Source organism: Urocampus carinirostris, chromosome 7 (assembly GCF_059441175.1).
Source record: "Urocampus carinirostris isolate Australia breed hairy pipefish chromosome 7, RoL_Ucar_1.0, whole genome shotgun sequence".
Lineage (NCBI taxonomy): Eukaryota > Metazoa > Chordata > Actinopteri > Syngnathiformes > Syngnathidae > Urocampus > Urocampus carinirostris.
The window spans coordinates 19,491,252-19,518,241 of NC_142355.1; the positions used below are offsets into that span (position 1 = coordinate 19,491,252).

Sequence of the window (26,990 nt, forward strand, 5' to 3'; positions counted from 1 at the left end):
GCCATTCAGCAGGCGGGATTGATCCGTTCCTACGCTATACAGGCAGTTTCCGGGCACAGCAATTGACACGTGCAAACGATGTTTTGACTGCCTTTGACAATGACTATGACGTAGACAAGCCACGGTTGGCAGTTTATTTTAATTGATGGTGTTTCTGGGGGTTTACAATACACGCGTTAAAAAAATAAAATACATGAAACTGTTAGTTAGGAGTATCAACTCTGAAGAGCTGGAGGAGGCTTTACATTGGCAACAACGGCGACCATATAATGAAGGTGCTGTATCTGAGGCAGATCCGGAGGCTTCTCTTGCTACTGGTAACTATGGAAACCTTTTATTGTGGGGGAGCAAACGCAAACCCCAAAAAACAAACAACGTGGACAATGATGCCCGCCCACAGGCTGTAGATGCCCAAGATACACTGCAGGAAGGGGTACCCTGACAACCCAGATAAGGGATCTGTTAACCGTGGTAGCTATATGGAAATTGATTTAGAGAGTTGAACCTTTTGTGTTTGTATTTGATCCCATCTCAAATGGATTTGTCATAGTGGATTTTTGTGTTTTTTGTGTGTTTAGTTCTCAATATTTAGTACACGGCGAATATGCAGGACCAAAAGTGACACAAATTTAAAGAGACAGTTCGTATTATTTGTCTACTAGATATCGCTGCATGGTGTTGTGCAGAGGTAGGCAAAGTACAGCCCAGTAGGCCACATGCAAACTGTCAGGCTTTTTAAACTGTCCAAATGAAAATGGTAAAAATATAATAATAATATGTAGAAAATGGTAAGCAAATTGCCTACTAAGAAAAAGTTGGTTGTTTTGGTGCCACTTTAGTTTCCCTTAGTTTCCCTTTGAGTCTCTCAATGCATAATGTCAAATTTAGTGCTTGAAAACAGGGACTGACTAATAAACAAATATAAAATGAAATATAACAAGTACAAATGAGAAAAATTGGATAGATCTTCCGCATGTCTTTCCTTCATGTCCTGACAAGGTATCTGATTTGAGTGTCACAGTTGCCATGGCGCCCAATAGGGCCCACCCGTGTGGTGCCAGCTGCTTATGGATTGGCTTCCCCACTATCTAAACCTGTCCTGTCAATCCCCTTTTGTCAGTCTGTCTGCGAATCTCTGTTTTTACACTGTAAGCCTTTTTTTGACCCCGACTCACGCCTGTCCCGTTTTTTGCTTGTGTTTGTCTCCCGCTACGTTCTGTTTTGATCTGGACCACATCTGCTCTCCCGTCCCGAATTACGATCCGTTTTTGATTCCGACCACGTCTGCTCTCCCGTCCCGGCTTACGACTTGTTTTCAACCCCGACCACGTCTTGCTCTCCCACCAGTTTTCCGCCCCTCACACCGACGGCGCTCGCTTACGTGTTCGGATCACAAGCCGAGGACAAGAGCGAACACTGGATCGTGGGCGAAACCCTTCCTCGTTCCGTCAATAAAACTTGTGGTAAACGTTACGCGAGTGGGTCCTGTTTTCATTCTGGTCTTGACATTGAGTACGTATCGGTAGACAAAATCAATCAGTCAATCCATTTTTTTCTCTGCCCAATTGTTAACAAGATGTGGCCCGCAACTCAAAAAGGTGAAGTGCGACTAAAAAGAAGTGCTACAAAGCACAAGGAAGTAAACAAAGTATGGAGACTTATAGCAACTAAAACACACCATTTTAATTCTCAGTGTTTTGCCCAGCCTTTTAGAGGTTTTTGGTTACCTGTATCCGGAAAATGTTGGACAATTATGTTAGCTCCATCTCGGGGAAGCTCATGTTATGTATAATAGATGCTAATTTTGTGACCTGCAAGTATTTGCAACATGCTAGTTCAGGGGGTCTCCTGCCCGAGGATGGCTGGGATGGGCTTCAGCACCTCCAAAACTCTAGTGAGGATAAGCAGCGCAGATAATGGATGGGTGGGATGGGCTAATTTATTAATTCTGCTTGTTATTCTAATAAATGTATAGATTTTTAATGATTTAAAAAAATTACCACAATGAACCGCTAAATAATACACAATTTCCCCTTAATTCTATTTAAATACGTACTCTTGAGTCAACTTTAAGAATTTATTTTATTCAATCATTTATCAAAGTATTTTAAACATTTTTTTGTAATTACTTTTGTATTGAAAAACATTGTTAACTTGTGTTTTTTATTGTATTTTATGTTTTAATTATTTGGGGTCCTCCACAGTCGGTGTGCTCAGAACAACAAGATGAAGTTAACAATAAGGCCACTAGAGGCCGGTGTTAACGCAAAACCAAGGTAGTGGTCGTTAACTGAGTTACTGAAAGAAGCTCCCTCCCAAGTCCGAATGTAGCTCGACTTAATTATCCTGTTAATCAGAACCGGTGCCGTCCAAGCCGTCGCCATCCTCCACCACTTTAATTGATTTCCGTTTCCGCCTTGAAAAAGAGAAAATGCCCAATTTATTCAGGTGTTAGTCACAGTGCGATGCTTCAGGTTCGCGTTCACCTCATGTCTTTCCTCATGGTGTCGATTTGGCTGTGAAGCTGCTCATTCGCCTCCAGCTGCTCCTCCAGCTCTCTTTGCAGCTTCTTCTTGGCGTGCTCCAGGCGCTCGATTTCTTCCTCTGCCTCATCCATCTGCCTCTTGGCCGTCTTCAGTCTCTGAGTCAACTGAGCCGTTGGCCCACAAGTCAGACCGAAGCCGACGATGGTGGAGGGTTTGAGATCTGGTTTTGTACCTGGTCCCTGTGCGTCAGCAGGTTGGCGTGCTCCTCGTCGGCTTGCATCTTCATCTCTTTCACCTTCCGCTCCAGCTTGCGGTTGGCTTGTTGCAAATTGTTGTTGTCCCTGAGAAGAGATCAAATGCAGCATCTTGTCATTTTACACCCTCACACTTTGATGCTGGCGGCCTTGCAAACTAAGAGAAGTGAAAACCCAAGAGGGGGGGTATCACCACACTAATATGTAAAATATATCCTGTTTTATTCAACACTGTGGAATGAGAGTATGTTTGTCATTTAAACGTGACTTCATTTGTGTCACAAGTTTCTGACTTCTAAAGGCTCTAAGTCAGTGTCGAGCGTTGTGGTCCATGTGGTGCAGGGTCTGCAAGGTCTTCTCGGCTGGCCTAAATAAATATCTGAATCTGATGTACCGTATTTTCCGCACTATAAGGCGCACCTCAAAGCCTTTTTTTTTTCAAAAGCTGACCATGCGCCTTATAATACAGAGCGCCTTATATATGGATCAATATTAAGTCGCAAAGTCTTGCAACTAAGGCAAGCAGCCGCCGACTAGATTTTCCCCAGAAGGCGAAGTAGTCCGCGGTGTATGCTGGGATTTATATACCGGCGTTACATTTCCTAACCAATGTGTCAATCATCATTTGAATCAGTCACTATTGGCTATTCGGAGGTAAAGGGGGCGGATCCTTTTTATCATTTACAGGCTCGCAGGGGCGAAACCAAGCCTGCAATTGGCCGAAAAAGATGAATGTGAATCACACGTTGGGTTGCACTACGGCATAGAGAAAATTAGAGCTATGCGGCTTTATATTTTCCCAGTATCTTGTTTTAGAACGATCTTGATGTTTCTGTGATGAGTCTATTTTTAAACTAAATTCAATTTAAAGTGTTTATTGTCATATGCACAGTAAAGAACCCTGTTTCCCTGCACAATAAAATTCTTACTTTGCTGTCCACACAGTTGCCAGCAAAAAAAAAAATGGAAACTAAGAAATGTTTGGCATTTCATGAATCCCAAGACTTTAACCTTCCAAATGATATTTGGAACGATGCATTTGAGTGATTGGTGACATCGTACAGTCACTGTTTCCGTAGATGTCTGAGACACGTATTTGCTTCTTTGCAAGCTTTCGGAATGTTAAGGGGGTAATAAGTTTGACTGAACTATCTGACTGTTTTGTCAACGTCCCCATTGTAGCGCATTATAATCCGGTGCGCCTTATGTATGGAAAATATAGGACCAAAAACTATTTTTTGGGGGTACGCCCTATAACCAAGTGCGCCTTGTAGTGCGAAAAATACGGTAATTATATTTTGTCCATGAATACTTTCAAAGAGTCTACCAGCTTTCTTTTATCATTCGTTTCCAGGTATAGAAATGTGCCCTGAGGACTTCACAAGCAGATTTGCAGGACCTGAGACATAAAATAAGTAAAGAGGAAACTTGGTTTTGTCAGTCCGTCAAAGAACCTCTGTACCTGCAAGACGTGGGTTTTGACCGGTTTCCTGCCTGTGTTTCCTGTCCGGTATCGTTCCCGTCTATTTTTGTCCTGTTTAATATCGATCTCCAGTTTCGTTCCAAGCTATTTTGTTCTGTTTGTTATCGATCTCCAGTCTCTGGTATCGTTTCCATCTATCTTGTCCTGCTTGTTATCGGACTCCAGTTTCCAGTGCCTGATATCAATCCTGTATGTCCCGTCCTGTCTGGTATCGACCCCATCTGTCCGACATCTGCTTGTTCAATTGGTATCGATCTCGTCAGGCTCTGGCTTCCTGTCATTCCACGCCAGACTGCTGCCTTACGTCTTACGCCCAAAGATCGCCGTATCACTGGCATTTTGGGTTAACGTGCATGACTGCCCCATTTCCCGTAAAATAAAGCTTGTGTTAGAAACGTCACACATCTGGGTCCTCCTCCTGTTCCGGTTCTTGACAGTTAGTGACAAAGAGGCCTGCTAGAGGGCGTAAGGATTTTTTCACTCTACAGCAAACCTTCAACTGTCACGGTCGCCTTGGTGACCAGTCTGCCCCGCCCTCTGGGCAACAGCTGAAAGCATTTCCACTAATTGTGGATCTGCTACTTAAGGCTGCATTGTGGGTTCTGCGGTTGCTGGTTCATTACTCTTATACACAATCCCGGTCTGTTATGCTTGTCCTGTTTTAGTCTGTTATGCCTTGTCATGTTTTAGTCTGTTATGCCATGTCCTGTTGAGTTCGTGCCGGAGGAACTCTGTATTGTTCTGTTTTGCCCCCGGAGTATTGGGCGACTTTTATTTTATTAAATAAAACTTATGGATCGTCAACGCATTTGAGTTCTCCCTTCATGCCTCCTGCCTCCGTTCTGGTCCGGTCACCTTCCACGCCACCACGTCTCGTGACAGAATGAACCAGCCAAAAAATAGAACTCAGCGAACGATCCCAGCGCGACTTGGGGAGAGCTGGAGTGCGCAGTTCGGCAGGCGCCTACTGAGTTGGCCTTCCCTGCCCGTTCGAACCACGGCCCCGCCCGTCGTGGCCCTTGCTGTGCCTCGAATGGGGTCCCGGGAAGAATTGACGCCTGCCTGTTCGACTCTCATGCCTGCCTGCCCGACTCCCGTGCCGATTGCCTGCTATTCCGTCTCCCCTGCGTGCCAGCCGACTCCGACTCTGCTGCCCGTCGGGCCGACTCCGACTCCGCTGCCCGTCGGGCCGACTCCGACTCCGCTGCCTGCCAGTCCGACTCCGCTCCTCCTGTTTTGCCGGTTCTGATTTAGACTCTCTCATGTCTTGCCTGTTCTGATTCCGCCTGTCCTGTCTGAATTGCCACTCTGAACCCGAACCCCCTGAGTCTGACTCTTCTGAACCCGAACCCCCTGAGTCTGACTCTTCTGAACCCGAACCCCCTGAGTCTGACTCTTCTGAACCCGAACCCCCTGAGTCTGACTCTTCTGAACCCGAACCCCCTGAGTCTGACTCTTCTGAACCTGAACCCCCTGAGTCTGACTCTTCTGAACCTGAACCCCCTGAGTGCGACTCTTCTGCATCGGCCTGACCTGAGTGCGACTCTTCTGCATCGGCCTGACCTGGGTGCGACCCTTCTGCATCGGCCTGTCCCGAGTGCGACTCTTCTGTAGAGGCCTGTCCTGAGTGCGACTCTTCTGTAGAGGCCTGTCCTGTTTACCTGTTCTGATTTTGCCTGTCCTGTTCTCGTCGGTTCTGCCTGTCTGTTATCCCCTGTCCAGTTGCCCACCAGAACCCCTCCCTGCCGAGCGCCGATTCCGATCCGCCCGACGCGGATGGCGCCTGCCTCTCCCCGTTCCTGCGTGTTCGGAGGAGGGAGCGGGGTTGCCCCAATCGCGAGCGTCAACATTCCGGGGCATGAGGTTGTAATTTTTTCTTTTTGGGACCTCGGGAGCTGTCCCTTAAGAGGGGGGCTCTGTCACGGTCGCCTTGGTGACCAGTCTGCCCCGCCCTCTGGGCAACAGCTGAAAGCAGTTCCACTAATTGTGGATCTGCTACTTAAGGCTGCATTGTGGGTTCTGCGGTTGCTGGTTCATTACTCTTATACACAATCCCGGTCTGTTATGCTTGTCCTGTTTTAGTCTGTTATGCCTTGTCATGTTTTAGTCTGTTATGCCATGTCCTGTTGAGTTCGTGCCGGAGGAACTCTGTATTGTTCTGTTTTGCCCCCGGAGTATTGGGCGACTTTTATTTTATTAAATAAAACTTATGGATCGTCAACGCATTTGAGTTCTCCCTTCATGCCTCCTGCCTCCGTTCTGGTCCGGTCACCTTCCACGCCACCACGTCTCGTGACATCAACTTATTTAAACTTTGAACTTTGTATACCAAGCAATATTAATGTCAAGCAGAACAGACTCTCTAAAAAACAAAATGTTAATCAAAAATATTGACTTCAGTGCAAGAACAAATAAACTATAAAATGTAAAATGCATTTTTCCTAAAAAAACCTAGGCAATATAGATTAAAATATTTACAGATGTACAAAAATAATTGAACTCTTTTCATTCCTTTTTAGAGTCAAAAACTTTTTGATGCCTAAATCCACAACACAGAATCCCTTAAAAAATGCATATTGACCAATCACAACAGAAAAAAAGTGATCGAAGGGAACTGGTTCATGATTGGTAGGGAGCTGGCTCCTCTTGTTCACTTACAAGAGCTGGGTCAAATTACCTGTTTGTTCGCGACCGACTCATTATTAAAGGCCATCACTGAAGGCCTAGCAGAGAAATGCATGGCCCGCCACTGGTGTCAAGTGTACCTACACTGAACACTATAGATATGTCCTGTGTGCACAGACGACCCCTAGGTAGCAATACCAGGTCACGATATGGTGAAATGTTAAGGGCCAATTATGGATTTTTTCATGGTTGCCATGGCGCCCAATTGGCCGCGCCCATGTGTATCACGGTTGCCATGGTGCCCAGTTGGCCCCACCCGTGTGGCGCCAGAGATCTGGCTTTCTTTCTATATTAAGCTCAGCGCTCTCTTACGTTGGCGTCAGCCCGTCAAATGAACTTCTGCCCCACAAGACGTGGGTTCTGACTCGGTCCTGGTTTCCTGTTGATATCTTCAATCCAGTATTGTTCCCGTTTATTTTTGTCCTGTTTAATTTCGGGCTCCAGTTTAGTTTCCGTCTATTTTGGTCCTGTTTATTATTTTCTCCAGTTTTCATTCCCGTCCAGTTTCTCCTATTAGTTATCGATATATCCTGATTTGTTGTCAATCTCCTCTGTCCCTTCCTGTCCAGTATTGACCCCATCTGTCCGATATCAACTCGGGCAAAGGGAATCGGTCTCGTCGGTCTCTGGCTCTGGGCAGACCGGCTTTCTAACGTGCATGACTCCCCATTTCCCATATGATAAAAGGCTTGTGTGAGAACGTCACGCGATTGAGTCCTGTTTCTGTTCTGGTTCTGACAGGATTATGTGAAGGAAAGTTTGCAATGTTCAATATTTTATATATAAGTTGCATCAATTCATTCATTATCAGTCATTATGGCGTCATATAAACAGTGCAGTGAAGTTAGTATCTGGTGAGGCAGAGACAGATTTACAAAATAATGAACTTACATTTTATTCATTATCTTCATCATGCTAATACTAACACCAGTTTCATTGTTTGGGGATGAAATGACCTCCAAATCAGATTCATTGCACACTATCGCCCTCTGCCAAGAGGCAAGAGAATTGCATGCCGCACACTTAGCACAGAAATGTTAAATATAACCATTTAATTTTTCATCTTTTTAGTGTTAAAAGTCTTTCTCATTTAACATCACAATTTGGAGATTTTCTTGTTAAAATTAATGAATTTTTACATTATATTATAAAAATTATGAACACAATTAGTATTCCACACAATAAATACGATTTTAATTTTACATTTTCATGATGGCATGTAGGAACTGCCCTAACTGCCCCCCCTGACTGCACGTCATCACACAAAGTCAATTATCAGATCAAATCAAGAATGCAAACAAATTCATAGTTTTATCGGTTTTGTGTTTCATATTCTATAGCCTGCAACTAAATTACCTTTCCTCCCCCTGCAAACGCTCCTCGAGTTCTTGGATGCGGCTGTTGAGTTTGGAAATGAGAGAATCCTGGTTGGTCCGCTGTGAGCCTTCTAAATGACTCACTCTGCTCTTCAGGTCCTTATTCTGGGGCAGGAAATGAAACAGAGCCACAAATGAAGTGACACTAAATTAAGCCTAGGATTGTCAAAACAGGTTAAAATTAGGTCACATCAGGGTTGGGTAGGGTTAATTTAACTTGATTACTTTCAATTATTTTTGGATTACTCCAATACCAAATATGCTAATAAAAGACAAAAGAAACTAAAAATGAATAAAATTATGACTCACAACACGTGGTAAGCTTTCTCTCCTGGCTTTGATCTCTTTGATCTCTGGCAAAAATAACATAAAATGCGACAGAAACAAAATGAAAATAATTCCAAACAGCTTGCCAACATCATTTTTGCCGTTCCATGTATTCTGTTACTCCCCAAGCCTGCACAAAATTTAGTAATTTTATACATATTTAGTTTCTTTTATCTTTTATTAGCATATTTGATATTGGAGTAATCCAAAAGTAATTGAAAGTAATCAAGTTAAAGTAACCCTACCCAACCCTGGGTCACATGTATAACATTAAAAACTACACAAAGGCAATTTTTGCTCTATTATAGCTCCATAAAAGTAGGGTTGCATACATTTGTGTAAAATAAATGTTAAAAGCTCCTTGAGGTAGTATTCTTTTACAGAAGGCCAAATTGTAAATGAACTGTTATTAAACCAAGAACAGAGGGGAAACACATTTTAAACGTCCTCTTCTGGCTGGTCAAAGAACTGCCGCTTCATCATTCCCATGAAAGAAATACAACTCAGTCTTTTTTTCTAAGCTCATACAAAGCATCAAAAACATATCATCAATGATGGGTTCAGCTTACCTGTCTCTCCAGGCTAATGTTGTCACACTCCAGGTCTTGCCTGACCGCTCTTTCCTGCATCAACTCACTTCTCATCTGATCAACCTGCCACACATCAAATGTCAAATTGTACACTTTAGCACAAAAAACAACAACAACAAAATTTCTGGGGCAAAAACGCAGCACGAAACGTAAAAAAAGTTGTTAAAAAAGTGTCTCTTGGGGCACACACGCTTCCAAATTGGTGGGTCTAATGGGATTTATTTCATGCCATCTCTGTAACTACGTAGCTATGTAGCAGGAAAGATTCAGATTCAGATTCAGATCTACTTTATTGTCATTCTAGTACACGTGTATACAGAACGAAATGTCGATGCATCTGACCCCCACAGTTTCCTTGAATGTACAGATATAAATAATGTTGTATTGTATTTTGGCTACGTATAGTATTTTACCATAGTGCCGATAGTGCAAGAAGAGTAGCTAACCAGATGTGCAAAATGGGCAGTCAGGTTGGATGAATAATTAAAGATGGATTTTAATATCTTGCTAAATCAAGATATAAATGGCTATACTGTACATCTATATTACTAGATATAAAGATAGCTGCATAGCTATATAGCTAGTAAGCCTGATAACGTGCTAAATAGTTCTATAGCTACTGTATAGCTAGCTTGATCAGATAAGCTTTTTATGTCACCAGCTACACATCTAAAAATGCAGCTGTATAGCTTCTAAATATCTATATAGCTTTTTAGTTAATGTTATAGCTTTTTATGTGGACGGAAAGACAGAAGGGCCTACAGACGGGCAAAAAGACAGACTGACAGGACCGATGGACACACAGGACAGACATTACAAAATGGCCAGGCCAGAGAGACAAGACAGACAGACAGTGAAAAAAATAGAAAATTACAATGCGACACGCCACATTGACTTAGAAAATATGAAAAAAAGTCACATTCATACTTGGGACTTCATTAAAATCAAGGAAATACTGTCTAATCTTCGCAGTCTCTGCTCTCTAATAACATTCAGAGGCCCAGTGGAGGGATAAAATCACCGCGCACAATGGTTTGCTGTTTTGTGTGTTTGTGCTGCACCCAAAACAGTCTTTTGGGTCAATTATTCTAACAGTGCCATATTTTGGGGGAGAAAAAAAACATTAAACAGGGGCGAAAGTAGCTCAGATGGAGCACTCATCTTGGGATCAAGAGGATCACAGGTTCAATTCCCAGCTCTTCCGTGTTATATGTCAAAGTGTCCTTGGAAAATAAACTGAATCCCTAATGCCCCCGATAAGCAGGTAGTTGCCTTGCATTCGTTGACGCTGCTATCGGTATGTGAGTGTGTGTGAATGGATACGTGTGAAGCACATTGTAAAGCATTTGGGAGTTCTTTATTGACTTGAAAAGCGCTATATAAATGCAAACCATCCATCCATCCATTATCTGCACCGCCTATCCTCAGTAGGGTTGCGGGGGTGCTGGAGCCCATCCCAGCTATCTCCGGGCAGTGGGCAGGGGACACCCTGAACTGGTTGCCAGCCAGTTGCAGGGCACACAGGGACAGACAACTTACTTACACATTCACACCTAGGGACAATTTGAACCGGCCGATTAATCTGAAATGCATGTTTTTGGAATGTGGGAGGAAACCCACGCAAGCACGGGGAGAACACGCAAACTCCACACAGGAGGTTTGATCTCACAATCTCAGAACTATGCCACACACGCGCTAACCACTGCTCCGCCGTACTGCCCTGCAGACCATCCATTTAACAGAAAAAACATGGAGAAAAAATGGGTTCCATGCGGACTGACATCAAGAAAATAAGAATCACGAAACAAAATGTGAAGCGCAGCCATACAAAGTGAACACAATGCAACAAAAACATAGGAGACGACTGCACAGGTGTGGGGAAATCCAAGCACGGCATGCAGCCCGCACAGATGTTTATGGTCAAAGCACAACGTAAGACCATAATTCTATTACGGCCATGTTGACCCTTGACTGAAGCATAAAAATATAAACATGCCTGCTCTTTGGTTTTGTCTAAGCGCTCCATCAAGCGGTCGGCCGTGCTGCGTTCATCTTTGACGTCTTCCTCCAGCTGACCGATGCGGCCCTGAGGAAGACAAAATATAATAGCAAAGCCATTTTTGGGAGTATATGACTTATTTTCAGATTACTAGCACAAAGAGTATTGAAGAACGTTATATGTCCCAAAATATGACTAAATTTCAAATGCAGTTACTGCAAAAACTGGACTATAAGGCACACCTGATTATAAGCATTTGCAAAGAAAATAGATTTTGTACATTGTACTAAGAAAGATTTACCGATAATTCACTTTCATTTCAAAGGAAACGGCTCGCCTCTTCTTTACACTTTACACCAACCGTATTGAATGGATTCACGATATGTGAAACAATAAAAATGTTTGAATAATGAAGAGGAAGCAGATTTCTTCTTTGGGATGGATGCTGGGTGACCTCTCACACCGCCACGCAGCAGAAAGAAGCACTACAGTAAAAGGTGCGCACAATACAAAATCTAACTTACAGCAATTTGGGGATATTTTTCGACAACCCGAAAAAAATGTTCGTATTTACCGTTTTTAAAATGCTAGAAAATGTGTTCAAACAAAAAGATTAGCCTCAGGGATCGTACAATGCTCCAGTATTTGTGTGACACACAGACAGGTCAAGAACTTTCCCACTAAACACGATGCTTCCTCGCTTGACGCGCTGTATCAACACACTGATGTCATCGTGTAATGTTTTGTCATCAGCAAGACAAACAGAGCGAGGCCGTGAAATGCTGCCGTGGTGGCGCCATTCCCTACCCTTATAGGAAAAGATAAATAGGGGTACCAGGGTGCAGAGACACCCCAGGGCATGGGATGAAGTGCAATACAGTAAACCCCTCACTGTATTGCAGTATACTTTTTGCGCTTTTTTGATACTTTAAATTGAATTGTCTTTGTTGTCATAATATCAACGTATTGTGAATTTTTCTGCAGTAGACAGCACACAGTAAATGTTATCTGGGGGCAGGTTGGGTAGCGCTTTGCGTGTTTGGTGGGGATGACTGCTTGTGTGCGCTCTGTGAGAGGCTGGTGTATGATATCATTGAAACAGTCGGCGCTCAAGTCAATGTGTCCAACCAAAAACAAACTGCAAAGCACGGCTACAGCTACTGCTAGTATTTCAGTGGCTCGTTACATCAAAAGAAATTCATCAATTAAATTAGAATTTGAGGAAAGTCAGAAGAAATGGGTGTGAGGGGTAATGTTTTCGGGTTCCGGGAGGGGCTGAGGAAGCGTCAAGAGAGAAACCAATAGCAGGGCATCAGGTCCGGCCTACTGCTACAGCTATGTAACAAGCCAACCCTGCAGAGCCTGTATCTCAACGCCAGATCCATTACCCATGAAACAGATTACCTGGAGCTACAACTCATGGGACCTCGCTCAATCTACTAGCCAGACACTCCTAGAGGGTTTATATTTTAATATGCAAATTTGATTTGTTAAAAAGGCGACTTCGTTGATAAAAAATTAGGTAATTACCTGTTTTTTGCGGGGTATAGTTATTTCAGATGAATTCTAAATAAACATTAAATTACTTTATTTTACCTGGTTTTTTGGAGTAGTTATATCCGCTAAATTCTATATAAATTTTTAATAACTATCATACATTTCCAAGTTAGATCATTACTTCGTTTTAGCGTTTTAGCATTCGTTTTTGTTTGGCCAACACAATACAGCGACATCTAGTGGCCAAATAATACCCAAGTCTTTATTTGTTGGACTACTGTTTTATTAATTCAGTATTGATTGAATGATCGGCTGATTGATTGAACAATGGAATGTTTTTATCAGCGCCTTTTTTATGGAAAACCTAATGCGGCCCAACATCACCAGATGGTAGCTCGGGTTTGAGTTAGAGACCATGATCTGGCTAGATCGCCAGCTAGCCTGATAGTTGGCTCGATCGCTAGCTATATCGCTAGTTACTTCACTTCATTCTTATCAATGACTATAAAGACAATTCTAATTGCAGTTGGATAGCTAACAAGCTAGTTAGAAAGCTAAAAGGTTGTATTTGTTTGTTTGATTGATTGGCTGGCTAGTCGATTGATTGTTCTATTGATTGATTGATTGATTTATGGAACGATTGATTTATTGATCGATTGATTGATGGATGCACCTCTAAGAGTTTGACGTGGCGGTCGCGATCATCCGAGGTAGCCATGTTCCTCTCTTCCAGGTCGACCACTTTTTGCTCCAGGTGCAGGGTCATGGACTGGGCCTCCTGCTGCTCCAAGTGACACCTCCGCAGATCCTCTTCCAGGGAAAGCAGCTGAGCACCGTCAAGATTGAGAAAATAGAGGAAAGTTGACATAAGAGTTACTTTACTGCCATAAGCATCTTTGGTTTCATCGGTGACATTTGAACCCCCTGTTTCTTATGAGTCGGCAAAATGATCTGCGAGGGGCCACACCTCGTCCTGAAGCTTTTTGGCCGCCAGTCGGGATTTCTCCAGCTCAGCCCCCTTTTCCTGCAGCTGTCGGCGGAGCTCAGCCAACTCCCTCTGACTCCTCTCTTTGGCCTCGTCGACCTGGCTCTGAAGAACATCTGTAGACGCCTCGCAGTCCTCCATGATGCTATTCATCTGATTTACAAGCAAAGGGGTTAAAGGACTCCCCCGCATGATAAGATGAGTGAATTCCCAATAGGGAAGTCTGATACCTTCCTCTGAAGTTGTTCCACCGTCCTGTCCTGCAGCCGTCTTTCATCCTCCAGTTCACTTTTGCTTTTCCACAACTCTTCCGTTTGTTTGCGCTCTTCCCTGAGCTTCTCTTTCATCTCCCTGTGCTCGTGGTTGAGTTTGGTCAGTTTACTCTGGAACAACCGAGATTGTATCTTTTATATCCATGTCAAGATACTTTCACAACGTGTTCCATTGATTTGTTCATTTTTTTCTTACTTGGACTTCCTCCAGACGTGACAGCAGTGAACGGTTGGACTGACACATTTCCTCTTCATTTCTCCTTACATCCTGCAGCGCTTCCTCCAACTGCTGCTTTTCCCTCTTTAGGACAAAGAGATGACGGGAAAAGCAAATGCTGAATGACATCATTTTTCACTAGCACAGTAAAGACACAAGAAGAAGAAGAAAAAAATTGCTTGCACACACACTGCTTTGTAATATAAATACATATAAATATATATAAACATGTATAAACTTAGGCGGCGCAGTGGTAGCGCATGTGCGGCACAGTTCATGTCATGGGAACCTCCTGCGTGGGTTCAAATCCAGCTCCAGACTTCCTGTGCGGAGTTTGTATGTTCTCCCCGTGCTTGCGTGGGTTTCCTCCGGGCACTCCGGTTTCCTCCCACATTCCAAAAACATGCATTTCAGGTGAATTGGCCGGTCCAAATTGTCCCTACGTGTGAATGAGCGAGAGAGTTGTCTGTCCCCGTGTGCCCTGCTATTGGCTGGCAACCAGTTCAGGGTGTCCCCTGCCCACTGCCCGGGGATGGCTGGGATGGGCTCTAGCCCCCCCGCGACCCTAATGAGGATAAGCGGAACGGCTAATGAGATGAGATGAGATGAGATGTATAAACTTATATGAACTTAATGCCATACTATCCATCCAGAGAGAACACGCAAACTCCACACAGGAGGTTTGATCTCACAATCTCAGAACTGTGCCACACACACGCTAACCACTGCTTCGCCGTGCTGCCTAATGCCAGACTACTTAAATGGAAAAAAATAAATTAAAACATATCTAAGCATTTTCCTTTTTTTAATCTGATATAGATTCTGAAAATTAAATATATTTGTGGTCTTGTTATCATCCTTTAATGTGAAAATTTACGGTAGTCTTTTAAACCAAATTTGGTGAATTGATCTTTTCTCAAAACGTTTTTGTAATTATGAAAAAAGCTGACGTGTGATGTACACTAAATGACAATTCACAATCTCTGAATTTTATTGATCATAAATTGATTCTGTAGGTAGGTACATTGTTAGGTGGGTATATGTAGGTAGGTAGATAGGTTGGTGGGTATAGGTAGCTAGGTAGGTCGGTGTGTAAGTCAGTTGGTGGGTGGGTGCATAGGTTAGGTTGGGGGTTAGGTTGGTGGGTATAAGTGTGGTTAGGTAGGCAGCTAGGTAGGTGGGCAGTTAGGAAGGTAGTTAGGTAGGTAGGTAGGTTGGTAGGTAGGTGGGTAGTTGGGTCGATAGGTGGGTGGGTAGGTGAGTAGGTGGGTGGGTCAGTACATTGGTAGATGGATAAAGGGGTTGACAGAAAGAAAGACAGACAGAAAGGCAGGCAGACAGATATCTAACAAATCGTTGACGAACCTCGAGCTGCTTGACCCGCTGCTCCTGCAACCTCTCCGACGCTTTGGACTCCTGAACGGCTAGGCTCAGCTGATCCACCTTGCTGCTCAGCTCCTGCACTTTCCCCTTGAGTTGGTCCCTTTGCTGACTCAGATCTAGGGCTTTCTGCTTGGCCGCTCCACCCTCCTCCAACGCCTCTGCCTTTTCTCGGCTCAGTGCGCCGTTACCCTATGTTTGAATGAGAGGTCAAGGTCACATGAAAGAGAATGAGGAAGCGCTTGAATTTACCTCTTTGGTCTTATTCAGATCTCTCTGAAGATGTTGAAGCTCGAGTTCATATTCGTCCTTCAGAGCTGAGATGTATTTATCATGGGTTTCCACCTCATCTCGGATAGCCTCCTTCAAGTCGCTGAGCTCTTTTTCCTGCTGATGCAGAAGCTCCTCGTGTTCTTCCTTCACCAGAAGAATCTCTTGAAAGTCTGCCCTCAGCTGAGACAAATCCTGCGACGTGACACAGTTAGTCAGTTTTTCTGATTGACCAGTCGTGTGCCTGCCTTACCATAAGAAGAACTTCTTTCTCAGCATTGATCAATTCTGCCTTTTTGGATTGGTCCAGTTCGTCGTGCATGTCGGAAAGCTGCTGCTGGAGGTCCATCATCTGCACCTTAGAACGTTCCCTGTCTGCGATCATAAAAGTCAACCTGGGAGATACAAAATGTGCAAGACTCTATTTGCTCTAGTTTTAAAAAGGTAAGTGACAGGAGACAAATTTAATTTAATTTAACATATATACAGTGAAGGCATCCCATATACTCACTCTTCTTTCGTAGACATCAGCAGTGCCTCGATTTCCATCAGTTTTTTCCTGAGTTTCAAAAGCTCCGCCTGACTGTCGGCCAACTCTTCTTGCAGCTTCTTTTTCTCAGTGCGGGCCTTTTCGCAGGCTTTGGCAAGTGTCTTTTCGTTCTGGGGAGAAAAGTCAAGGATCTCAAAATGAAATTTTTGTAAAATGGGTGTACACCAGGGGTAGGGAACCTATGGCACGCAAGCCATATGTATAGCTCTTTTAATGAGTACATATGGCTCGGAGATAAAATAGTTACTGTGCAACTTTTTTAATATACTGTTCAATGCCTGCCAATGCGATGGTCGTAAATGTGCCGTAAAGTCGAGAGAATCCAAATGAGATTGGCTTTGGTCCAGTATATATAAGACAATTTTTTAAATACAGCTTCCAGAACAGGTGTCACACTAACAGACCCTGTTTTGGATGTAAATTGCTAAAAAGCTCATTTAACAATCTATGATCATTGTTGATACACCTTCTGATGAAAAGTCGCATAAAAATTTTTAACCAAAAACAAACATTTTACTCAGAAGCTCTAGCAAAGCACCTAGGGAAACTTGATTGGTTGAGCGGTAAGAATGGGCAGAGCAATACATGCACGGACTCTTTCTCCTTTGCCCAGTGCAGTCTGCAACTCTAGGTAACTACATTGGTGTCCTCGTTTGCAGTATTTTCTTGACATTTTTACAAAAGCACTTTGCTTGCACCGTGGTTTAAAACTATTATTTTGGACAAAAATGACAGCACAGTCAAAATGAGCAACAACACTCTTTAGTAACTGCAGGAGGGAGACAGATTGTAAGTGGTATATTTATATTATTATGGGACACAGGCTCCGGCATTATTATTATTTCATAGATTTGATCAAATCATCTAACGCCACACAGCTAAATAAAATATGCTAAACAATTAGCTTCTGTCTGGAAAACGGGTTTGCCAGTTTTGTTGAATTTTCTTAATTGTTTTAAAATATGTGGTGTCTCTCTTTTTAAAAAAATCTAAATATTTTTGCTAAGTGGGCCAAAAGGGTTCTCGACCCCTGGTGTACACTGTAAAATAACTTTGGTCAAAAAAATAATCCAAATTGGGTTTAAAAAAAAAAAGAAAAAAAGAAATGGACTAATCAACTACCAATGCTTGGATCAATTTCATCCAAATTTATGAGTTGCCTTATACAATATATAGGAAGGGACAGTGTGTTTTATTTACTGCCTCGTAATAGTAAAAAACCTTGTTCAATAAAAAAAAGAATACTTATTTAAAAAAATAACCAAAACACACGGACAATCGTAACTATCATAAATGTGCATTCCTTTAAAAAATACTCGTGGGTTGAGAAATTTGTATCCATCTTAAATAAGCTCAGCTTCAACCCGAGGGAAAAAAAAATTAGATTTTCGGTCACTTTGCGTCTCCGTAGTTTGTAATCTTTCTTGTGCTTTTTAGCAGTTGTTTTTGGTTGCACTTCACAATAAAGTGACATCTTCGGTAGTATGAAAAAGTTGTTTTGGGTTTAATTTGAACAACATAACTCTATTTTACTGGAGTTTGTTCAAAACAACCCAATCGTTTTGCTTTTTTGTTGATAATTCTGTTTGATAATGTTGTGTCATACTATATGACCCAATTTTGGGGGTTATTGTGAACAAAACAATAATCATGTTTTCTTCCTTAAATGACCCCTTTAAGCTTGTTATTTCAAACAAATCGACCATTTGAAAAAAAAAAAGTTAAAAATCACCTAATTTATTTAACATTTGAACTATTTAGGGCTTGTTTAAAAATGACTAGGACCCAATCATTTTTTCAGCAGTCACATGCAGTCTGTGGAGGCAGATGAGGCCGTGCCTATGATCATGGGAATATACAATTAAATGTATAAGAAATGCTTATATTTATTATTTATAAGTTATTTTTCATTTAACTCCACACTTACTATGAGCCTCTTAAGATGAAGACTGAGGCACACAATTCACTCACCTCATGGTAGAGGACTAAAGAGAGCCCAATAATTTTAATTCGGCGCACACCTCAGCCACAAAAAATAAAATTAGTGATAGTATTAGAAAGCTAGCATCAAGTAAAGCCATTCAGTCATTTCTTTCTAATTGCATGAAGATTCTTTTGCAAAATCGATGTTTTAATTCAAAATAGGGGTGCATAGACTTCGTTTATAAGTCAATGTAAGACAGCAAAACATGCTATCCTACAGTTTATTCATTGCTTTCTTGCTTTGCCAATCAAATAATGAATTAGATGTAAGTTTGTTTATGTGTAAATGTTACTTTGTGTAAATGTTACTTCACGACACATCAGTTTTCCAGCAACATGATCTTTTTGGGGTGGAGGTATACAAGGATGACCCCCTTGTTTTGTGCAAATTTTACTAATCACTACAAAAATAAAAGAACTATTCAGTTTTTTTTAACTTGTTTTTTTTTAATAAATTCAGTGTCGTAGTGTATATATACATTTTAAGAAACATTGTCCCTCAGTGCGAAAACATAAAAATACGTTGTTTTTATTATAAAAGTTTGTCGTAGCTCGTCAGTAAGTATCAAGCCTCCGGAAATGATTTCAGTGTGATAAATCACCATTATGGCACAGGTGGCTTTGATCAGTTCTTTGTCCATGCATCGAGGAAGCCTGCACGTCATAATCCTGCTTCTTGTATCCAGCAATTGAAGTGTTTAAGCAGCCGCATATGGAGAGTGTAGGTGTAGTGAAGCAATGTGGTCATAGTAAAGATATGGATATGAACACACAGCACAGAAGTGAAATGCATCCTTCACAAAAAGTCGTATTTCTCAAAGGTTTTTTCAGAAACAAGTATTTTTTTAAAAAAAAATAGCAATGGTCAACTGCTGTTTACTAAAAATTGTTCGGGAAAAGAAACATACTTTTTTTTCTAATGAAAGATAAGGGTTCAGGCTATTTTTTAATATGTCCCATGCCTAAATAGCTAAAGAACGAAAAGTGGTGTAGGCTTTCAAAAACGAGTAAAAATTAGCTGGCACCTGCTCTTCCCTGCTCTTGAGAGAAACATCTGGCATTGAATGAGTTAATAAACAACCCCAAAAGTTGTGTGACCTAATCAAAGCTCAAATGTTTAGCTTTTTCTGCGTGTATCAAATAACTGTCTGAAACCTTCATTTCTGTTCCCAGTTTTTGCTCCAAGTCCCACACTTGTGATTCTAGGGATTGCCGTTTCTCCAGCAGCTGCTTCATCTCTGCTGCCTGATCCTAAAGAAGTGAAAGCTCCGATTAAACATGCTTTTCAGGTACGGTGGACAACATTCCCCTCTTTACTCACTTTCAACTCCTCCTCAACATTCTCAGCCGTTTTCCACTTTAGTCTGTTGATCCTTTCAAGCAGCAGGTTCACTTTCCTCCTGGTGACGGACACGTCGTCAGTCGTCCTGTGGAAAAAGACAAATGTGTTATTAACACTTTGATCTCCTTTTAGCTCACTGTGGGGAGATGAAAATATTGGAGCAACTTCACTCCGCCTGCCACAAAGATATTTGTCTTAGCACATGTGTCGAAATAAGTTAGAGAAGCCATTCCGAGCGAGTTTTTCTGTTAAAGGAAGATCTCGTTCTGCATTCCTGACTCACCGCGTCAACTCTGTTATCACACAATCATAATTGTTTGAGTAAAAAAAAGAATTTTTGCGCTATACCATCAAAGAATTCCGTTTTTTTATGCTGTTTTCACTTTTGAGATCAGCACAGCAGCGTTCTGATGCATAGTCTTTAAGATAAGAATGAAAAACCAACAGTGGAGAGCATTCTTGCATACGGCGTCACGTTGTGGTATGCCGGGAGCACGGCAGTGGACAGAAAAAAACATACAGAGAGGCATCAAAACATCTAAAAAAATCATTGGCTAAAGGACCTCACCAGCTTGTGATACCAATGCAGAGCCATGTACATTATAAAAGACTGTTCTCAGCCTGGCCATCACCTTTTCGACCTGATGATCTTCAGAAGACGCTACAGGTCCAATTAAACAAAGACAAACAGGCTCACAGACAGTTTCTTCCCTTAACCATCACTACCGTAAACAAGCGCACAAAACAGTGAAATGTGTTAAATGTTATTGAACTACTCTTCATTATATTATTTTTGTGATGCACTATTTTTCATTGCAGTATTATTACAACTTGGGCTAGTCTGCAAGCACTACTTTGTAAATATTTCTGCCTATTTATCCTGATATTTTTTTATCTTATTTTTTATCGTTTTGGTTTTTATCAAGTGTATATCCTGGAGTCTTGTGTCCAATCTCGTTGCAAACAGTGTTCACTAAGTTGTTCACAATGACAATAGAGACAATTCAGTTAAAATATGTCCAATATTACAAATGTTACCCATAAGTGTTGCATAAACAGTGTATAGATTAAAATTTGGAGAAGGAAGGAAATGATGTGCTGATCAAATTTAAAAAAAAAAAGGATGTCAATACAAGCTAATGTTTGAAAACTGATCTCACAAATGGTAGTTATTTGTCTACAAGAATTGTTGCAAGTTTTATTGAAGCGCACGATGAGTTACTAAATGTGTGTGTCCTGCATAGAATAAAAAGCATTGTGACATAGTGACAGAAGCAGCTTAAATTGCACTGGTTCGTATTGCAATTAGAGAATTGTCAATAACACCTTATAGGCCAATTGCCAGTCAGCAAAGTCTTTGTTTGGGGATGAGTTTTTGTATGCATCTGAGTACATTATTGGTAAAATAACTATATTGTCTTTATTTAAACAAGTTTTGATAACTTTAATGCCCAAAATATGAAGAGAAGATATCAACAGCTCAAACTTCAGGTAGGAAATCCCAGTCCTCCCTTGAGCCCTTTCTCTTTATTATTTATCCTTAGTTATAAAATCAGATCCACCCTAAAGGGTGTGGGTAACAAATAACAGCAACATGATTGGCCAATCATGTTATAATGTCATCATAGGAACAATTATGTAAACAGTGAATAACACTCAAAACAACGGACAACAGTGCGCAATAATAGTCAAAATAACAAACTGGCATCCTATGCCATCTCTTTAGCAAGTTTTCAAATATTAAAAACAGAAAAAAACGTATCAATCTTACTTCTGGTTAGAGGTGTGTGTTTGGTCCTACGTGATTACCCAGTGTTAAAAAAATAAGGCCTGCTCACCCTTCCTTGAGGTAGATGAAAAGCATTTGTTTGGCTGCATCTTCATTCGGGTCGACCGACACCTGCTGTCCTTTCAGAAGATCAGGAGTGACCTGGTTAGAGAGCATGATGAACTAGAACCTTTGAAATGAAAAGTGCATCTTTGAGGAGTTTACTTTACCTGAGTGTCCCTTTCCTCAGCTCCATCTATCAATCCCTTTGTCCCGAAATGAATTTGTGCTGGCGTGCCATTAGCGTGATGAGATTTAATTGGTTTGTTTTCTTCTCTTTTAACAACTTCCCCACCCAGCAATCGAGCTCTGGCAGACCCAGGAGGGTATGGCCCGCCGGAGGTCACACCACCGCCCCCCTTCAGAGTTGACGTCCTGCTGGATGATGACGAAGACGAATCGGAACCCCGGCCGCTGTCCACCCTCCGTGACCTCCGTGTTTCCTCAGGGTCCAGCCGGCTCCTGGGCCCGCCCCTTCCTCTTCGCTGGCTGCTGTTGAACTGGTTGATCAGCTTACCCACAGACACGAAGGGCTCCGAGTCCACAGAGTTCAGGGATCCAGCAGGATGTCCATCGTCGGAGGGAGACGTGTTCTGGTCATCCATTGGGCTTTCTGCTGGGAGTGGAATTCGGGCTTTGGCCCGCTCCGAAGGCCTTCCGGGAAAAATTTGCGATGGTTTAAGATGGTTGAGGTTGTTGCTTCTGGGGTCATACGGTCTCAGGATTTCTGGATGTTTCTGGTAATGAAATTCTGAGGACAAGCTCAACTCATCCATGGACCTCCTCACCATACCTGGGTTGTACCCGGTCTGGTGAGAGATGACTGATACATCTTGGTGTCTTTCTTCACCAGAAGTGTTAAGAACGACAAAGGGTTGACCTTGAATCCCTTGGACTTGCACTCGAACACCAAACATGTTCTCCTGGACGCCTTTTGGGTTGAGTGGATCAACATAACTCTTCTGCATCCTCATTTCCGGGGAGGCATCTAGGCCGGCCATCTTGGCTTCTGCTACATTAGTTGATGAACTATATAAAAAAAAGGAAGGCAGAGTTGCAAACCTATTACACTAAACATATTAATGACAAAAGTCAAACAGCTTCGTCCCCCCAACCGTCAAGCTCTGGTTGACCACTTTCCAAAATTTTAACGGCTGGACGAACCTACATTACATATGTGGGGATCTTTTTCAATTTCAAGTTTCTCTAAAAGCCATCATGTCAACAAAATCCTCTGGACCAACAAACGCATCTGCAGCCGCACCCAAAAGGCCGAGAAAGATACTGTAAATCGTTGGCATAGTTGGACTTCTTAATAAACTCAAGGAAGGTAAAAACATTTTTACTCCACATTTGTGTTTCCCAATAAGGTTCACATGATGACGACATAATGTAATTGGATGTAAAAAAGTGATAGTGTCCTGAATCAATTGTGTCAAAGAGCAGCAAAATTATATTGAAAATTATAATTTGACAGTAAAAAAGTTATTTGTATGGAAAAGTTTATAAACAATTTTTATTTGCTGTTTGGAATGTTCTTTGTTAACAATTTTATGCCATATTTTGTTCTGGGTCTGGGTGACTGTGTGTGCAACTGTGATAGGCTGGTGTATGCTGTCAGTCAAACACAGGGTGGGTAGACAAGTCAATGTGTCCGACACCCAAAACAAACAGAAAAGCACAGCAACAGCTAGTAGCCTTAGCGGCTCGTTACATTAAAAAGAAATGTATTGAGGAAAGTCATAAGAGCACAAACGCTGATCACCAGCCGGTGCTCCGTGGATTGTTATCGGGTTCGGGAAGCGACTGATGAGGCATAAGGAGAGCCAATAGGCAATAACGAGGCTATAGGATAGGCCTATTGCTACAGCTAGGCTAACAACTCTTTTAAGCCACCCCTGCGGAGCCTGTATCTCACCAAAACCTGATCCATTACCCATTGAGCTACAACTCATAGGAAACCTATATATTAGGGACGGTAGTTTCTTTAAACATCGCTCAATCCAAGGATTCCCTTCCTGATGCTTGCGTGCAGCTAGCTGGCTTCTCTCTCACTCTTATAGAAGAAGCCCTCCAATTTCGTTGTACTTTTGTATAATGACAATGAAGACCATTCACTCAAATGCAATTTTGTGTTTTTATTTGTAGATCTTTAGTTGTTATTTTGTTATAGTCACATGCTCTCAGTCGGTAAGGACGTCATATCCAGGTTAGTTTAGCCCTTATGGCTTTGTGGTGCAATGCCACTTTGCTGATTTTCAATATTCGCTGGGGATTCTGGTACCCACCAAACGTGTTAACTGAGAGATTACTGTAGTGCAATATAGCAGCAAAATTATTTTCAAAAGTTTCATATGATGGTAAAAAAAAATTACACAGTACAGTACTTTAGTTTTGTTAAACAAATGCTTGAGCGTACAATATAACTCGTATTTGTTGTTTAAATTTTAATGTATAAAAGATTATTTAATAAACAAAAAAATAAACAAAGGTTTCTATCCCAAGACCTTTTTGGAACCCTCAAAAAAAAAGGGATTACTGTATTTGGTTTTATTTATTCCATACAGTTAAAGCTGCCAAGAAAGTAATTTTCCCCAAAACAAATAAATAAAAAAGAACAGCGTGAATCCGAAGAGGAGGAATGACATTTTAAGTTCCACCACATGTTGAACCACGCCTGAAATTAAACTCTGCGGCCAGGGCTTTAGTACCATATATGTGGCCCTTGGGACATGGAAGTATTTATTTAAAATGATCAATCATTGTTTTACTGGGGCAAGTATTGGTAGCAGTATCAGTGATTCTAAAGGTTTCGTGTTCAACATATGACCCGCGGGCCGCATCAGGTCCACCAACGGATTTAATCAGGCCCGCGAGACAATACTGAGAGAAGCACAAGTTAAAAACGAAAATAGCCGCAAGTCAAAAAAAAAACCGCAGATTTAGATACGTCCACTGAATGGCGCAAAAGCTAGGCAACACTCCCAAATGAAACCACCCACTGTAGCTGGATTTGCTGACTATCTTTTATCAACCAGAGAACATTTGAGGAAACACGCATCCCGATGTTATCTCACTCAAAATAGTCGTCACGGACAAGCTATTTAAGGCAATACCATTAAAACGTTAACCCATAATCCCTGCCTATAGAAAATTTAGATGAGTACCTAAACCAAGACCAAAGTTTTCCGCCTGCGATAAACTCTGATTCAGCATTGGAAGGCGTTTACACAACATTGGCAATGTAGTGGGAGTTGAACACAGTGACGTAAGGTCACTAAAGGATCACCTCTCACATTCACACGCAGTTGCGCTCACCCCCCATCATGAACAAGAGCTGGATTTTGTTCAAAATGCACACAACTCATTCTGTGTGTTAATGACACTGTGGTATTGTACCAACAACGCTTATCCAATTGCATGACGACTCGAGCTTAGGTCTGCTGGGTGTCGTCATCAACTCCATGGAATAAAGAAGCAATATTTGTCAAGACGGATGTCAACAATGAAGGCATTGTCATCATTATTTGCTCTCTTCAAAATCTAGAGACATTGACAGATGGTTTATTATGTATCTGACCAAGATATCCAAAACATTGAAAATTGGCCTTATATAGATACAAAACTATATTAAAAGCAAAGTCCTTTACCAGACAACGAGCCTTTAACATGTCACAAATGCAAAGGATGTAACTCACTGCCAATAGTTTGTTTTTGAACAAAATATGAAAGCCACAAGTGTTGCAATGCATATTGTACGATGTGATACTCAACATTTCGGAGGAAAAGTTTTTTACCAGTGATTTAGGATCTCAAATCATCTCTGGAGAGGGATGGGCACCACCTAGCTGTACTTACCCAAGATACACCACTTCCCACCACAATCGAGGTGTATAAAGGATCCATAAACCGTGATAACCAATAAAGCAGTAGATAAAGATTAACTAATTTAATGCCACCAATGCAAATTATACCTCGATCATTCTGTGTCACTGATGTATGCAAATTTTTTTTCCAATTCCTTTTTAGAAAATGAAATAAAAGAGTCCGTATAGAAAGACGGCTAGCAATAAATGATTAAATACTTCTTTGATTGCATTGTTTGTAAAACCATATCATATCATCCAAAGTATTATAAATTTCATTCATTATAATGGTGCGAATTTTGCATCACTGAACTGTATGAAAACTAGGGCTGAAACTATTTTTGGGGGTTGATATTTGATTAAACTGTCAATTATATGCCCATTCGTCGTTCATAGTAATAAAACAACAACATATATTTAATTCCCTAGGAAGCATTGTGAAATGTAGCATTACATTCATATAAGTTATAACATAGGGGAAAACATAATGTATAAAACATAAAAACTCTTGCCCACAACCCTACTGAGGATAAACGGTGCAGATAATGGATGGATAATTACTCTTTTTGGCCCAATAATTTTGGCAAACAAGTTTATCATGATTTTCTAATTTTGCAAAAATATATTGTTCAAAACCATCGCGTTTAATCAGAATCCAAAATATCCGCTTTGCCTTTAAGCCCTTTATCTGCACAATTATTTGCAAAACTCACTCCCACTCATGAACAATGACAAATATTGGATATTTTTTAATATTAAATTGACTATAATGTGTCTTGGGGGTTACATTTGGAAATTGGGGAAATTATTAGTCGTTGTTTGGTAATGTTTTTAAGCGATGTATTGATCATTGATGAAAAAAATCGTTGACAATTGATTTGATAGTTCGTTTACCTCTAATGACCTCCTTGGCATAATTTTTTAATTTCATAAATGGTCATTTGATCCATGTTTGCAAAAAAAGTTTTGTTTATTACGATAAAATGTACACTAAAGACTCCAAAACTGCTAAGAATTTAACAGGTAAAAAACGGAGGGATTGTTTTTAGGAATTTGCAGGAGATATCAAGTTCCACTCTACATTTTGCAGTAAAGGGCAAGTACATTGTGTGTTCTTGTGGAATTCAGATATTATACATATCATGCGAGGATGAAATATCAATTTGTTGATTGAAATAGGAAAAATAAGAAAAGAAAACGGCCTGACATTCCAAATTACAATTTCTTAAAAGTTATATGTTTGCATTATCAGCCAGTGACTGTGAATGGACAACAACATTTGATGAACACTATCCAATATTTTGCTTATCTTTAAGAAAAGTCAGAGCATGGATGTAACATTAAAGCGAAACGTCCGTCGAAGCAGTTTTGAAAGGATGGAAAAAAAAAACATTTTTACCGAGGTTCCCTAAACTCACCAGAAACACGCCAAAGGAGGGTAGAAGCCGTTCCCTGCTATTATTCCACAACATAAAGACGCCAACACGTAACAATAAGCAAAAGCTACACGCAATGAGTGTGAAAGTGACTAATCGTGAGTCCAAAAATGTTGTAATCCTCCTCTTCCTCCGAACTGTCCCGCTGTGCTGCCTCTGCCCAA

At 41.4% G+C, this 26,990-nt stretch overlaps 1 protein-coding gene across 2 annotated transcripts; it reads right to left on the reverse strand.

The window, feature by feature from the left end:
• Positions 1-120: 120 nt before the first annotated feature.
• LOC148362569 (cingulin-like protein 1) lies at positions 121-26,990 on the reverse strand. Of its 2 annotated transcripts, none has more exons than XM_088340018.1 (19): positions 26,809-26,990; positions 21,695-22,553; positions 21,535-21,599; positions 19,676-19,781; positions 19,510-19,605; positions 16,333-16,481; positions 16,075-16,216; positions 15,804-16,016; positions 15,537-15,743; positions 14,151-14,255; positions 13,913-14,065; positions 13,665-13,835; positions 13,371-13,523; positions 11,198-11,287; positions 9,181-9,264; positions 8,265-8,389; positions 2,719-2,827; positions 2,487-2,650; positions 121-2,416 (listed from the first exon to the last, which is right to left on the reverse strand). In XM_088340018.1, the coding sequence occupies exons 2-19, from the start codon at positions 22,523-22,525 to the stop codon at positions 2,350-2,352; spliced, it is 3,030 nt and encodes a 1,009-aa protein (XP_088196144.1). In that variant the 5' UTR covers positions 22,526-22,553; positions 26,809-26,990; the 3' UTR covers positions 121-2,349. The 2 variants fall into 2 exon arrangements, with proteins under 2 accessions (XP_088196144.1, XP_088196143.1); XM_088340017.1 differs by having other exon boundaries at positions 21,535-21,626.

What these genes read in the sequence shown, in the direction of transcription:
- LOC148362569 (XM_088340017.1), bottom strand. Translation starts at nt 22,525, where the DNA reads ATGGCCGGCCTAGATGCCTCCCCGGAAATGAGGATGCAGAAGAGTTAT. An exon ending in TAGACAAAACCAAAGAGCAG is followed by an intron (nt 9,265 to 11,197) that starts GCATGTTTATAT and finishes GATGTGTGGCAG; the next exon opens with GTTGATCAGATGAGAAGTGA. An exon ending in ACCATGAGGAAAGACATGAG is followed by an intron (nt 2,417 to 2,486) that starts GTGAACGCGAAC and finishes CTCTTTTTCAAG; the next exon opens with GCGGAAACGGAAATCAATTA.